Source organism: Manihot esculenta, chromosome 16 (assembly GCF_001659605.2).
Source record: "Manihot esculenta cultivar AM560-2 chromosome 16, M.esculenta_v8, whole genome shotgun sequence".
NCBI classification, from domain to species: Eukaryota; Viridiplantae; Streptophyta; class Magnoliopsida; order Malpighiales; family Euphorbiaceae; genus Manihot; species Manihot esculenta.
The window spans coordinates 29,229,151-29,244,578 of NC_035176.2; the positions used below are offsets into that span (position 1 = coordinate 29,229,151).

Genomic DNA, 15,428 nt, shown 5'->3' on the forward strand with positions numbered 1-15,428 from the left:
CTCTTAAAGTAAAACTTAAATTAATTAGAAAACATATCTTTACCACGGATATTGTGAAAACTTTCCATTAATTAATTCCACTAAATTAATAAGCATGTTCTAATAAAAAAATCATTTTAAAATATTTTATTAAAAAAATGAATAAAAGACCAAGCGTAACATTTCAATTCCAATTTCTTTTCAAAAAGGGAAAGTCTAGACGGTGATTACATGGAATTATATATTAATTTTATTATATATTTATATTTAGATAAATATTTTTCTATAAAATTAAAAATACAATGGCGAAGGGGTAAGAGGAGGTTTCCCTAAAAAAAAATTATAAAAATTACTATTTCTATTATTATCATTATTGAATATGTATTTTTAAAAATAAATAAATAAAATAACTAATTGAAATCTTATTTAATAATAATAAATAAAAAAGCCGATGGAAATGCAAGTAGGATTTATGTTGGAGGGGCTCATGGCCCAAGGGGGTTAAGTTGATTTGCTTAGAAGTCGTGAATAAGCTATTGAATGAAGAAGAAAGTCTTCTTTTTCCCTTATTTTCTTCTTAAAAGGAACAGAAAAGGAGGAGCAGACCAGATACATTCAGACAAAATCTGTGAAGTATTTGCTTTACGAGAAGTATATAAATTAATCTTACGTATTGTACTACAAAAAGCATGCATATATAAACAAATTTCCTAATAAACTCAACCATTTCTAAATTAAATCAGTTTGATTAATTTTTTCAATTTAAATCGAATATTATTGACTGATAAATATAAATATTTCAAACGATATTCGACATTTATCATTTGAACTACAAAATCAACACAAATTCGGCTATGTAGAAATTCAAATCTACAACATAAATCAATTTAATTATATGTATAAATAAAAGTTGGTAAACTATATTTAGAGTTCCATTGCAGAACTTTCCGTACATGAATAAATAATATAATTAATTGTGTAAATATATAGATTTAAGTACCATCATCTTGAGACCTTCAACTAATTACAAGCCGCGAAACATGATGGCCTGGATTTGTGCTTAAAAGTTCTAAGATTTTCATCACCTCATCTTCATCCATTTTCTCACTTTTGTTTAACTTTACTTCTTTGTCTCCCTACTGCTACAGCCAATCTGTTCTTTTTTCTAAAAAATTACGTCAAAAAAAAACTTTAATGAGTGTTCAGTACAAATCTGAATTAGCAGAGTTAGTGGAATTTGAATACATGCAATGAGATAGCTATGGATTAGTAAACCAGGCAGCCCATTTCTGCCTCACTAATTTCACAATGGCCTGGGCTGATCTCTCAAGGCTGGGCTTCCAATGTTTCAAAAAGCCCAGAAGCTTGAAGAATTTCCTTTTTCATTTTTTCCTTTAAAAAAATGAAAAATAAATAAAGGTTGCGAAGAAGCATGGAGTCCACTAGTCCACCAAATCATGATACAAGGAAGCCTGCTCTGTTTGCTGGCACACCAATTAGCCTGTGAAGTGAAGTGAAGATCAATAGTCAATGGTCGGCCATTGTCAAGCCTTTGATAGACCACACCCTTCTTTCTTACTTCTATTCCATCACCGTTGATTGGGAACCTTGGGACCCACCTTGCTTCCATTTTGGGATGCTTATTATCAGTGTGGTTTTTTTAAACTTGATTATTGCTTAATCATTCTTAATTATCTGCTCACCACCTTTACAATTAGCAAAACTATTTTCATTAGAATTAGCTGTCTGTGTCTCATTACCCATTAAAGAAGATCTCTTTTAAACCATGCCAAGGCAATGAGCAATGATATTAATCTATCTCACTATGTTTTGGAATATGAAAAATAAAGAAAAAGAAAAAAAAAAAAAAGAAAAAGAAAGAAGGTGGGAGGTGGGAGATGATAGAGCAGCAAAATTATTGTAAGACAGTACAGACAGGTGCTATTACTACGCATTGAAGAATATTCATTGCATGCTTCCACTAACGTACAATTAGGGAAGTGCAAGCATTGAAGCGTCCCTTTAAACCTTCTTTTTTTAAAAAAATAAAAAATAAAAAATTATCCTAATTTGTTTCTTTATTTAATGACATAAATTATTATGAACAAATATAATTATGCTTTTAACTTTGGCAATGGGAACTTTGCCTGCAAACTTTTGGTTTAATTATATCCCATTAGCAATTTTCAAATTTATTTCCCACATTCTGCTTAAAGATTTTTTTTTTTAATTTAGAAAACAATCATTTACGTACAAGAGGCTCAAGTGCTACATGGAGCCAACCTCAAATGGGCTGATTGAAGTGCAATACAGATGCTGCTATCCATGCAGATCATGCAGCCACTGCGTATGCTGGAGTAGTTAGAGGGTGGAGTGGTGAGTTCAAAGGAGCGTGTTCTGGCTTTTCTGCAGGTCTGAAACAGCCTCTAGTAGCAGAACTTATAGCTCTTCGGGAGGTGCTATCATGGCTCACAGACGCTTCCTTTCCTAGAGTTGTTATTGAAACAGGTTGCCAAAGATCAGTGGCGATTGTTAATAGTGGTGGGGAGGAGTTTGCAGATTATGGAGGTGTGGTACAGCATATTATTGACTTGCTTTCTCATATGCCTGAGGTTAAAGTCTCATACACTTACGGTAAATAAATTATAATCTTTATCACAAATAATTATAAATATGTTGATTAGAGTCGAATCTACGATTTAATCTTATTTTTAATAAAATAAAAATAAAATAAAAAATAGGAGGTTTTGAATAAAGAGATTTAATTAATATAAAAGTAAATTAATTACGAAATAAATAATTAAAAAGGTTAATTAGATTTAGAAAATATATAATTTCGGGAATATTTTAATATTAATTTTCAGTCAGTCAATTATAATTGTTGATACGGTCTAACAATTTAATCGTCCCTTAAATAATAGACTAAAAAGAATCGGCTCATTAATTAGTCCCTAATCAATAAATAAATCACATGATCAGCTCAATAAGATTTAATTTGATAACAACATTAAAAATTAGAAAAACCTAACTCTAATTAGAAAATTCACACCAATGCGGTTATGAAATTAGAATATGTTATTTCATAATAAAATATTATTTATCACAAGTATCATATTTACAAGGGATTACAGACTTAATAAATATGAATGATTGTATGCTATTTACTCAATTGTAATTGGCTAAATTGCATCAATTAAACAAATAATAATCTCAATAATAAAAAAATAACATATAGCTCAGAAATAAAAAGAATAATTAATATTGATTCGATGGATTGTGAATTACACTTTGATAATTTCCTAATTAGATAAAGGAGATTTAAAGCTCATGTTGCAACCAATCATAAAAGTAAAGTTTCAAAAGTTGTTCAATTCAATAACCTTTTCTTTTTAAAGGGTAATCTTAAACTAAAGAGAAATAAAATAAAATCCTTTTAAAATGGGAAGTGATAATTTAAAATTTTATTTTTTTTCTAAAATCGTTTCTTCTTAAACTGGTTTTTGTAATTTAATAGAGAAGCAGATCTAGAAATCCCGTGATATTGTACAATTCGTGCCCAAGGTCCGCAAACGCCTTGTCAAAGTTTATGTCATGACTCTATTCACTTCTCGGTATAAATCATCTGATGTAACTTGTGCTCATAACGTGAGATGTGCCTAGGACTTGCTTGGCGATTTCACTTAATTTAGAGGTTGAATTTTATAAAAGTTTTGATAGAAAGTGATTGTAGTCGGTTGGCTATGAGATTGAGAATTTCAAAGATTGTTTGGTGATGATTTCTTTAGCAGGCAAAGAGGAGACTTCAGTTTTGCTATCTGGTTATATATAGTTTTGATTTGTTTGGGTTTTGTTTTGTGTTTGTTGTCCTGGTTTTCTTCGTAATTTGGATCTATTAATTTTTTTGGGTTGTTTTGCTTTTTAGGAGGAGGGTCGCTTAGACTTTAACATGGATATCTCGGGATTGCATTGATACGTCCATGAACAATGCTCCCACTGTTTCTGATGAGGCTGAGCTCTGTCGCGTCCTCTCCTTTCGTACGATGGTCCGTTCAGTGGGTCGAGCTCTTTTTGAAAAGATTGGTTGGTATAATGTTTTTTGTTTCGTTTATTTGTTCAATTGTGGTTGGTTAAGCTTCCACTTCTTTCTGCTTTTGTTTCGTTTCAGTCTGCATATCTTTATTTTGAGTATGTTTTCACCGGATGAGTCCATGGAATAAATATAAGTAACGATGGGTTGGTGGTGCATTTGCTTTTTTATGATAATGTGATTTCTGTTTTTTTTTTCTTACTTTGCATTGTATCATTTGTATTTAATTTTTACATGTTTTTATGCTAAGAGTGTAATCGGTTTTTAGACAAGTTTTGGTAAGGGGTGATAGTAGTTGAATGTTCATTTTCTGATGGTGCCTTTTTTCGGATTGAGCCATTTTTGAGCTTGTATTTCTTTGAACATCATATCAAATTTATTTTGGATTGGACTTTACATATACTTGTATTTAGTCCAATAAATTTTTAAATATAAATTTACCATTGCATTGTTTAAAAAAAATTGTTAGTAGTATGTAATAAAGTCATATGCTTTTTTTTTTTTTTTGAATCAAGAAAGACTTTATTTATCTTGTAGAATAATAATTCAAGAGACAATTAGGAATGTCAATCCAAATCTTAAATCTACCATGATGAATAGACTCTCTAGCTAATAAATGGGCGGCTCTATTTTCTGAACGCCGTACCCAACAAACATGAATGTTACCCTGAGACCGCATAACATGAATGTCATATGCTTTTATTGAAGTTGTAATATTTAATTCTCTGAATGGTAAAAATAAATATATGTTTATTATCTTAATTATAGGTATAATCTATTCTCATATAATATGAACAAGTGCTATAAAATATTATTGATTAAGTAGCTGATAACTCTAAATCTCCCTGGGCTCCATATCCGATAGATTTGATTCTCTCTCGTCTCCTATTATATGGATCTGATTCCTTTTTTGGTTCTCTGATGGGTCTGTTAAATGAGTCTCTCCATATTTTCTTTGAGGAAAGGACCTGCAAAACAAGGGAAAATGGGGTCAGGGGTCTCCGCCGGGGATGTCCCGGCGGAGACCCTCCGACGTTCAAGTCAGGTTTCCTGAATAAGAGTCGTGTCCTTAGACAAGAGTTGCAGAGAAAATAAAAATGGAGTCCAGGCAGGAGAAGAAAAAGAAGAAGATGTCCCCTTGAAAGAGAAGATCCCCCAGTATATAGTGCTTCATGTCCTTGTCACACAACTCCGTACCTACAGATGTGTCAGACGCCTGCTTCATACATAACGGCCATTTAATTCGCCCAGACACGCATGCGAACAGGGTTGGTGAGTGATTGGGCCTACTCCCTTATGGAGCTTGTGCTCATATCTGATCCGGATCACCCTGGGTTGCCGGTCCAGACTCGTAAAGTTGAGTCGCCTCTCGAGCGTATGATCTGATGCCTTCTTTTGGACCCGACCTTATTCCTGGGTTAGGAAAAATCTGGAGTTTATCAGTAGCCATAATAAATATAAGTGTTAACTATGATTTCCGATAACATATTAAAAATTAAAAATTAAAAATTTTAAATAAGAATAATATATAAGAGATAATTAATTATTTAATGAATTAAAATTGTTTAAATTCATGGGCTTATTTGTGGGACTTGATACAGTTGCAGCAAAGGCATGTAAGTGGGACCTGATCAAGATTAATCAAGTTTATCATTCGGCATTAAAAATTTTAAAAAAATTTATTTAAATTTTTTTTAATAAATCATGGAAAAAAATATATGTTAAGATAATAGATTTTTTAACTTAATGCTTATGCTCACTGTCATTGTCACTTTTGCCTGATTCACCATTATAGAGGACAAGTGTCGAGGCACGTGCTTCTTTGTCATTTGGACAAGGGTTGCATGACCTGTTGCTGAGAGTCCTCGACACTTATGTCCTTTTAGCATTTAGCATGTTAGGCTAATTTTGCTGTCTTAGTTTTATGAAAACAAGCTCGACAAACGCTCTCGTACTGGTTTATATTAATCTATTAAATATTTAAATTAAAAATATAATATTTTTTAATATTTAAATTTATAAAAATCATATCATTTCTGATATATAAAAAAAAATTAAAATAATTTAATTTATTACTAAATATATTTAAAATTTTATTGATTGAATTATAAATTTTATAAAATAATAAAATTATATTTAAAATAGCGATTTAAATTATTAAAATTTAAATTTAATATATTTAAAAAAAAATTAAATTAGAGAAAAATTTATAAAATCTTTAAGGATGCGTTTTTTATGTTTTATAATAGTTTATAATTGGAAATAAAATAAATATTTTAAAGGTCTTAATAATTTTAAAGAATTTTGGTTAAAAAAAAACTCTTTTAAATATAAATCCATAATATTAAAAAACCTTAGGAATATAAATCGAATTTAATTATTTAAAAGGAAACAAGAAATGGAATAGAAAAAAGAAAAAAGACATTAAACAAACGGCGTCGCATTAATAACTGAAAATTGAAAACGGCGAAAACAAAACAAAATAGTTTTTCCATATGCCAATATATAAGTACGGATTCTGAGATTATATTCACCATTAGCGCCGATCTCTTTTTTCAAGCTTTAACATTATAGAAGCATCCTCAGCAAGCAGCTCACAAGATCCGATCAGATCCGTTCAAATCCCTTCGCCTTCTCTCTCTTGTAGCTGCCTCTCTGCTCTCTTTCTCTCTCAGGTTCTCTCTGCTTTTGCTCGTTTATGCATGTCTACATCGTCCTGAATCGTTCTCCAACTCTAGTTTCGTTGAATTTAAGCACGATTCCGTTGTTTGGAAGCAAGGTTCTCGAGAGCAGCTCTCCAATTTCACTCAAAATTAGGGCTTTTGTGCAAATTCCGAGGTGGGATGCTTCAGATCGTGACCTAGGGTTCGTAAAGGTGCTGCCTTTACCTTCAATTGCATGAAGATTTGGTGCTGCCTGTGCTTCACTTTCGAAGACGAAGAAGCACCGTTAAAGGGTAATAACGTTCAGAATAAGGCCATGAGGGAGGGCATTTTTGAGAATGACAACAACCCTGAGTGCAACATTGAGAATAACGCCGAGGACGCCGATGAAGCTGCAGCCACGAGATTAGCGCTTGCATTGACCGACAATAGATGGGAGCGTGATGATCAGGACCCATTGAGATTGTTCGAGGAGATGACTAGAGCGACGCATGGTGATGGTTCCAATTGGGACGAGGAGGCACCTGCTTTAGACGAGTTATTGCATGTAGCTGCTCCGCTTTCCCTGAGGAAGACTGCGATTCGATTCACTCAGAGAGGCCAGGGTGAGAGTAGTAGTTCCACGGCAGGAGCAGCGGCTTCTACTGCGACGGAGAGTGGTAACGAGGACTGTGATCGGGACATGCATAGTAAACGGGCCAAAGTTAACTCTGGTTCTCAGTAAGTCTGCTTCAGTTTCAAATTTTCGTTTTGTTTAGGAACGTAGTGCATTGTGGTGTATGGTTGGTTTTCTTGGAGTATTTGTGACATTTTGCGAGATCACAATTCAAATGACAGCTTTGATGCATAATTTACTAATTTTATTATTTTTTGCTGATTGCGGCATGCATTTTTGCCTGGCATCATCTTCGTTTCCTTTTCCTCTTGAGAGTGGATTATTATCTAAATTATGGGGGACGTAAGTTGTTACTTGGGTAAAGAATTTGAACTATTTTATTGTGACGTATTTAATAAATTTATATTGTATTAAAAATTGTTGTATTGTAGATAGTGGTTAGTTGGACAATGGTAATATCTTGATCATCTGTGTATTCCCTATTCCCCGCAGCACTTTTAAGGTGCAATTTCTAATTATAAATGCCTCTTTTTCTATGCTTTTTACGACGCCTTGGTCCTTTACGCTTCACACCCACCCACCAAAAAAAAAAAGTTCTAGAGTAGCCTGGTTTGAATACTTTAAACTTCTAATTTATAACCCCGTTACCTTTATGAAATAGCCTTCATCATCTTCATTTTCAATAATTAGATTAGGTGATGCTGATGCATATGCTGAGTGGATCCTTTGATAGCATGGCTTCATTGTTTGATGGTTGACATTCTATTATTCTTTTATGATTGAAACTTCTTTTCTTTCTGCAGTGATTGTCATTATCCAACGGCTATGTCTTCACATGCTGGCAATTCTATCTCAGCTGACAGAGATTTTAGTTTAAGTCAGAGCTCATCTGCTCTGTCAAGGAATGAGATTTTTTATCATAATTTCATGTGGAATAGCAGCAGCAATGAGAATGCCTGTGATTCTAATGGTGGGAGAGATGATGGAGATGAGGGTGGTACTTCTAAGTCAGAAGATGCAGAAGTTCGGATGGACCTTACTGATGATTTATTGCATATGGTAAAATGCTTAGATCTTCTTTTGGCATATATTTATGGTTGCACACTCCTGACTAATCTTACTGTCATCTTCTTCCCCAGGTTTTTTCTTTTTTGGACCACATTAATCTCTGTCAAGCTGCAATGGTATGTAAGCAGTGGCGAGCAGCCAGTGCACATGAAGATTTCTGGAGGTGTCTGAATTTTGAGAATCGGAACATTTCTGTGGAACAATGTGAGTGTTAATCATTGCCAAATGTCGGATTATTTTCTTTTTATTGTGCATTTTATTCACACAATTGGATTAAGGAGACTGTAAAAAAATGAAAATATTTAGTTTGTCTGCCTAAGACAACAGTTGTTGTTTCAGAAAACTTAACTAAGCCTTGGTTTGAATCAGTGATTTTCATATAATTTTTATGTTGCCCAGCTTATGCATGATCTTGTTGTTATGTCATTGCTGATTGCTTGATATGAAAATATCAGTAAAATTGAGAAGACTATTTTGATAGATTTGCAAAATTTCAGAGCAGTTTTAGACAACATCAGGGATTAAATACTAAATAAGCATGGATTTGCTGAAGGATTGGATATACCATAGTAGAATATATCATGAGATAATAACAATCTTCAAAATGTAGAATATGACACGGATTCTGTGTTGATCAGTAGATAAATAAGAATGGGTAAATATTGCATGCAGATGTCATATAGGTGTATTTAAGTTGCATGAGGGTTCATAATTTTGAGGTGAAATACACCATAGAAAACCTATAAAATAGTCTTGCTTATGACACATGTTTGAGAGATAATGTAGTCTACGTTGCATACCTCATGATGGAGGTAAGAGGTATAAGCTAAGTTGTAAAAGTCAAATATCTTGTTTTGCGAAGCTCAACATGTTATCAAGTAGAAGTTTACAAGATATATTGTCAACTTCAACATGAAATTAAGTCTCAGCTAAGTTGAGTATATATATCAGGCTGTGCATTTTTCCATTTGAGGAGATATAGCAGGAATGAGGAGCATAAGCGTCCCATGTGGATAGGAGACCAACTAGGTATTTCATAGGTGAATATTCAGTGGGGTTTCACATGCACACTGGGAATACTTTTATCTATAGAAGCATAATTTCTTTGAAAAATTACCTTCTTATATTCCAGATGATGCATGCCAACCCTGTTATGTGCATGATGGAGCTTACAAGTTCATGTCTCAAGTTTCTTAGTGAGGCATGCCATTTTTATCATGAGAACTAAGCTTAGATTGTATATGCAATTATGTGAAGGTATTATTCGTTTTTGAACAATAATTAGGAAATAAAATTGGCCTCTTGCAATCTGCAATTTCAGTTGAAGACATGTGTCGGAGATACCCAAATGCTACTGAAGTGAATATTTTTGGTGCTCCCAACATCCACTTGCTTGTTATGAAAGCAGTCTCTTCATTAAGGTACTGGTGCTACCCTGGTTCATTGTTGTTCTGATAAAATAATTTCATGCTGCTAATCTCTGAATGATTATCAGAAATCTTGAGGTTCTAACTTTGGGAAGAGGACAACTAGGGGATCTTTTTTTCCATTCCTTAGCAGAGTGTAACATGTTGAAGAGTTTGAATGTCAATGATGCTACTCTGGGTAATGGTGTTCAGGAGATCCCTATAAACCATGATAGATTGCGTCACCTTCAACTTACAAAATGCCGTGTTGTTAGGATATCTGTCAGGTGAAACTTTAAAAGTTCGATAAACTCGCATCTCCTGCATTTTTCTTTTCAATTTCTATTTTGTGCTAAAATATAATTTTTGCAGGTGTCCACAACTTGAAACTTTGTCTTTGAAGCGCAGCAACATGGCACAGGCGGTACTCAATTGTCCACTTCTGCATCTACTTGATATAGGGTCCTGCCACAAGCTTTCAGATACAGCAATCCGTTCAGCAGCAACTTCATGTCCTCAATTGGAGTCTTTAGACATGTCAAATTGTTCATGTGTTAGTGATGAAACTTTACGTGAAATAGCCCTTGCATGTGCTAATCTTCATATTCTCAATGCATCATATTGTCCTAATATATCACTTGAGGTCAGTTTCTTCCTCTTTTTTTGTTTTTGGCTGCAATCATCTTGGTTTGGCTAATTCATATGTGACTTTCCTTTGTTTGACACGGTTCCTTGTGTCTGTTTTGAAGTCTGTAAGACTGCCGATGCTGACAGTTCTCAAGCTTCATAGTTGTGAGGGAATCACGTCAGCTTCTATGGCTGCAATATCTCATAGTTATATGTTGGAGGTTTGAATTCTCCTGCTTTACATATTCTTCTGCCTAGATGTCTTCTCATTTTTTAATTAAACAGCACTGTTCTGCATTGTAATTTGTTGCAGGTTTTGGAGCTTGACAATTGTAACCTACTGACTTCTGTGTCCTTGGATCTTCCTCGCCTGCAGAACATACGGCTAGTACATTGTCGCAAGTAAGTTTGCTTCTGTACCCATTTTCCCATGCCTTGCAAATCTCAAAAAAGTATTCTTGCTTTTCGAGGATTAAAATAAGGGGGGCGGCACTCCTCTTCCTTCTTTATTTACCATTACTTTTTATCATTTCAACTTCCCTGGCAGGTTTGCTGATCTGAACTTACAAAGTATCATGTTATCATCTATAATGGTGTCTAATTGTCCAGCACTTCATCGCATTAATATCACGTCAAACTCACTTCAAGTATGCCTTACTATTATGCAGCTCTCTCTTTCTTGTCTCTTCCCTGGACTTTTTTTTAAACACCCTGATCATTTGTTTAAAGTTTTAATTCTTAAAGGGTTGTATTGTGACTTGCAGAAATTAGCATTGCAGAAACAGGAAAACCTCACAACATTGGCATTGCAATGCCAATGCTTGCAAGAAGTAGACCTCACAGATTGTGAATCACTGACAAATTCTATTTGTGAAGTTTTTAGTGATGGTGGGGGGTGCCCTATGCTAAAAACATTAGTTCTTGATAATTGTAAGGTTGGTAAATGTCCTTTGAGAAATCATTCCTGTTTAGTTTTTTCTATTTCTAATTTCATGAACTTTGCTCATGCATGGTGCACAGTAAATAAGCAATCTTGTTTCTTGATGCAGTATTATTTTTACTATTATCTCTAGCATGTTTGTTCTTGAATATGGTTTCCACATGATAAAAAGTTGGTTATTAATGGTGCTATCATTTTGTTGGAGTTTAAATATTTTTCAGTTCCTATATTTTCTCTCTCTTATTAAAGAGAATTGGTGGGCAGTGCTTCTTAGTTTGTCCATCTCCAATTGTAGAGATAAGGCTCAACTGGGACTTTAGACATGTAATTGCAATTTGCAACTGATGCATTGCTAATACCAACGATCCAGTCTATAGAATTAGGCATTAGACTTAATTATGCAGAGAGAGTGTTCAATTCAATTACTGCAAATTTTAACTTTTCAGAATTCAGGAAAGAATTACTGCAAATTTACTCACAAGTAAAAAGTTTTCACTGTTGGCCATTTGTTGAAATATTTTAATTCCCTAATGAATAAGTATTCCCTGTTAAAATGCCACAGTTTTGCACCATTGGTAATACTGCACCATTCTAGTTTATTACTTTCTGATGTTAACATAAATTCTCTTTATTGATTTATGGTGGTTGAATCAAAATATCTCGTTTTAACTGAATTTATCAATTTAAAATTTTCCAGGACTTGACAGCTGTACAATTCTGCAGTATTTCATTAGTGAGTCTTTCCCTAGTTGGTTGCCGTCGTATTACTGCTCTTGAACTGACATGCCCTCGCCTTGAAAAAGTTTGTCTGGATGGTTCTGATCATCTTGAGAGAGCATCATTTTCTCTTGTGAGTGACAGTCATTGCTGCCTATTCTGCTTTATCTGTGTGATATTCTCAATATGTGTCTTGAAAATCTATGATAAACAGGATGTTTTCTCTGCTTTTTAGGTTGCTCTTCGGTCATTGAATTTAGGAATTTGTCCCAAATTAAATGTACTTAATATTGAAGCACCATATATGGTATCACTCGAGTTGAAAGGATGTGGTGTGTTGTCGGAAGCAACGATCAACTGTCCTCTCCTAACATCTCTGGATGCTTCCTTCTGCAGGTAGTTTATCCTTTGTTGCTCTTTTAGTATTTTGGTTCCTTTGGGTCTTATAATTGATATCTTTCTGGTGTATATATGCAGCCAACTTAAGGATGATTGCTTGTCTGCAACAACTGCATCCTGTCCACTGATCGAGTCACTAATATTGATGTCTTGCCCATCTGTTGGTTCTGATGGACTTTACTCTTTGCGCTGGCTTCCATATTTGACTCTGCTAGATCTGTCGTATACTTTCTTGATAAACCTGCAGCCAGTTTTTGAGTCTTGTTTGCAACTGAAGGTAAGTTATTGTGGTTACTTTTGACTCTTCACTCCTCCTAAAGTATCGAAGTTGGACAAGGATATGGGAATGCGAGTTTGGCGATTTGGCAATTCAAAGAAAGAGGGAAATCTATGAAGATTTTTGTCTGTGAACTTGGAGATGTCATTGTTTAGAAACAATTGATTTTTGCCTAATTAAGTGACCCTATTTCCTTCATTTTCCATACTTCTGTTTGTTTACTAATTCTTTGACCAGAGTGAAATTTGTGATATTGGCAGCCTTTTAATTTTGATACTCATTTTGTCTCGACCTTGAAGGTACTGAAATTGCAAGCTTGCAAGTATCTTGATGACACGTCATTGGAGCCTCTTTACAAGGAAGGTGCTCTGCCAGCGCTTCAGGAATTGGACTTGTCTTATGGGACCCTCTGCCAGTCTGCAATAGAGGAGCTTCTTGCTTGCTGTACACATCTTACTCATTTGAGCTTGAATGGCTGTGTGAATATGCATGACCTGAATTGGGGATACAGTGGAGGTCAACTTTCTGAGTTGCCAAGTGTATATAATCCATCTGCCCTGCTTTCCGATGATAATATCCATGGACCATTTGAGCAGGCAAACCGTTTGCTACAGAACCTCAATTGTGTGGGTTGTCCGAATATTAGGAAAGTTCTCATTCCACCTATGGCACGATGTTTCCACTTGTTGTCACTAAACCTTTCTTTATCTGCCAATTTGAAGGAAGTTGACATTGCTTGTTACAGTTTGTGTTTCCTTAATTTGAGGTGTGCTCTCTGTTTTTTCTTGATATGTTTTATGTTTTTATTTATTTGTTTTCCTTTTTATGCTAATGTATATTTCTTTATATACTTTTCAGTAATTGTTGCTCTTTGGAGGTATTGAAGCTTGAGTGCCCAAGACTGACAAGTCTCTTTCTCCAGGTATCTTCTTTCTGTCCATGATTGAATTCCCTAATCACTCTCTTGATACAGCTCATCTAGAAGGTGCAAAGATAAACAAACTAATAGTGGGATCTCCATATTTTGGTTGGATAACATTGGAAGGAAGTTTTACGTGGGTGAATTTGTGGTGAAATTTGCCAGTTGAATTTTGTTTACTGCCAAAGTCTGGTTTGGTAATTGATGTCTCAGAACCCAGAATGGGTATGGGATTAAGTGAGTTTTTGGTAAGCTTAGTTTTTATTTTTCTTCCTCCTTCCTTTTATTCCCATTCCTTTTTGTCATTTTCGGGCATGCTACGATTGTCCTATATCCGTACCTGTCTCCGTCTGTCATATTTACACAGGTAGCCTTACCTGTCTGTCATATTTACGCGAGTAGCCTATACGTGCGTATTGCATCCTTCGGCCTCGTTAGAAGGCTATTTAATTTCCTCTGGCGCCATTTGGACACGATTCCTATTATTGCAGACTTTGGGCTGAGTCATTCGGGCCGGATTGCCCTGAGCCCGTCCAAGTTTTACTCAGCTCACAGGGCAGGCCTGAACTGCTATGGGGCTTATCTTTTCATTGTGTATTGGGCCAAAATCAGGCCGACCTAGTCACTTTATGCTTGGGCTGCGATAGGCCCAGCTGTCTGGAGCCCGGTAATCATCAGTAATAAATAAGATCTGATAGTATTATTATTGCTCATAGTTGTAAGAGCTTACTTTTCTGAGGCGTGCATGAAACACGGATAGTATTTCAACTTAAATGGTTTTGCATTTATTATTCTTCTTGGATTTGCTTCCTTTTCCTACCCTTTCCTTGAAGTGCATTCTTTTTCTATTTATTTTCTCCGCATACTACTGTTTTGAATATTTATTTTAATGGCTTGCAGTCTTGTAACATTGATGAGAAAGAAGTTGAGGCTGCTATATCTCGATGTAGTATGCTGGAGACTCTAGATGTTCGTTTTTGTCCAAAGGTGAACATTTTTTTTTTTTTTTAAATAAATTTTGTGGTCTCTTTACTTGCCATCTTTGCAGTAGCTGTATTGATAAGACAATGTGTTATTGAACAGATATGCCCAACAAGCATGGGGAGATTGCGGTCAGCATGCCCGAGTTTGAAGCGTGTCTTTAGCAGCCTCTCACCTTCATGATGTGAATGAAGAATTTTGTTTCATTTTTGGCAATGGTGTGATTCACTTGGAGGTGAAAAGCGGCAAACTTTTATTTAGCGTGGTATCCTCTGTGTCTTTACTTTCTATGTATTGTAAATGTGCTGCTGTCTTGTTGATGTCTGTTTTGGTATATAGTTATAGGCATTTCATTTGATGTAGTAGTAGCTGTTTTGATGTATCAAATACAATAAGTGGTCTGTACTTCCTATTTTTGTTTGTTTATAATATTTTGATGTATCAAAAATCTCTAACTGCCGCACTCTTACTGTCTCTCTCTTCCTCTCTTCTACCCTTATGGCGAGTTGCGTTTCTAAGCCCTTTTATTTCCCTCTATTGTCTATTATGTAGCCTTTCTGAATGCTGGCAAGCTCAACCAATGCCAGCGGCGGCCTTTCACCCGTTTGAAAAACGAGTCTTATTGCGTGTATGTTTGTAGCTCCAAGTTATTTTATTGTTCTAAAATTAAGTGACGCTACTGCATATTTATACATTAGCTCAAGCTGGTTATAAAAATTATACTCCTGATAGATACCATCAACCTATGA

General features: G+C 34.8%; 1 protein-coding gene across 1 annotated transcript; it reads left to right on the plus strand.

The window, feature by feature from the left end:
* The first annotated feature begins 6,588 nt into the window (after window positions 1–6,588).
* LOC110603354 (F-box/LRR-repeat protein 15) lies at window positions 6,589–15,134 on the plus strand. The gene is made up of 17 exons (XM_021741056.2): window positions 6,589–7,449; window positions 8,149–8,404; window positions 8,485–8,617; window positions 9,735–9,834; window positions 9,909–10,106; window positions 10,192–10,462; window positions 10,569–10,667; window positions 10,760–10,848; window positions 10,994–11,093; window positions 11,211–11,381; window positions 12,084–12,236; window positions 12,339–12,499; window positions 12,581–12,779; window positions 13,079–13,545; window positions 13,638–13,701; window positions 14,599–14,685; window positions 14,782–15,134. Exons 1-17 carry the CDS (start codon window positions 6,965–6,967, stop codon window positions 14,860–14,862), a joined length of 3,114 nt encoding a protein of 1,037 aa, XP_021596748.1. The 5' UTR covers window positions 6,589–6,964; the 3' UTR covers window positions 14,863–15,134.
* Window positions 15,135–15,428: the final 294 nt, after the last annotated feature.

What these genes read in the sequence shown, in the direction of transcription:
- LOC110603354 (XM_021741056.2), top strand. Translation starts at nt 6,965, where the DNA reads ATGAAGATTTGGTGCTGCCTGTGCTTCACTTTCGAAGACGAAGAAGCA. An exon ending in AAAGCAGTCTCTTCATTAAG is followed by an intron (nt 9,835 to 9,908) that starts GTACTGGTGCTA and finishes AATGATTATCAG; the next exon opens with AAATCTTGAGGTTCTAACTT. An exon ending in AGTCTTGTTTGCAACTGAAG is followed by an intron (nt 12,780 to 13,078) that starts GTAAGTTATTGT and finishes TCGACCTTGAAG; the next exon opens with GTACTGAAATTGCAAGCTTG.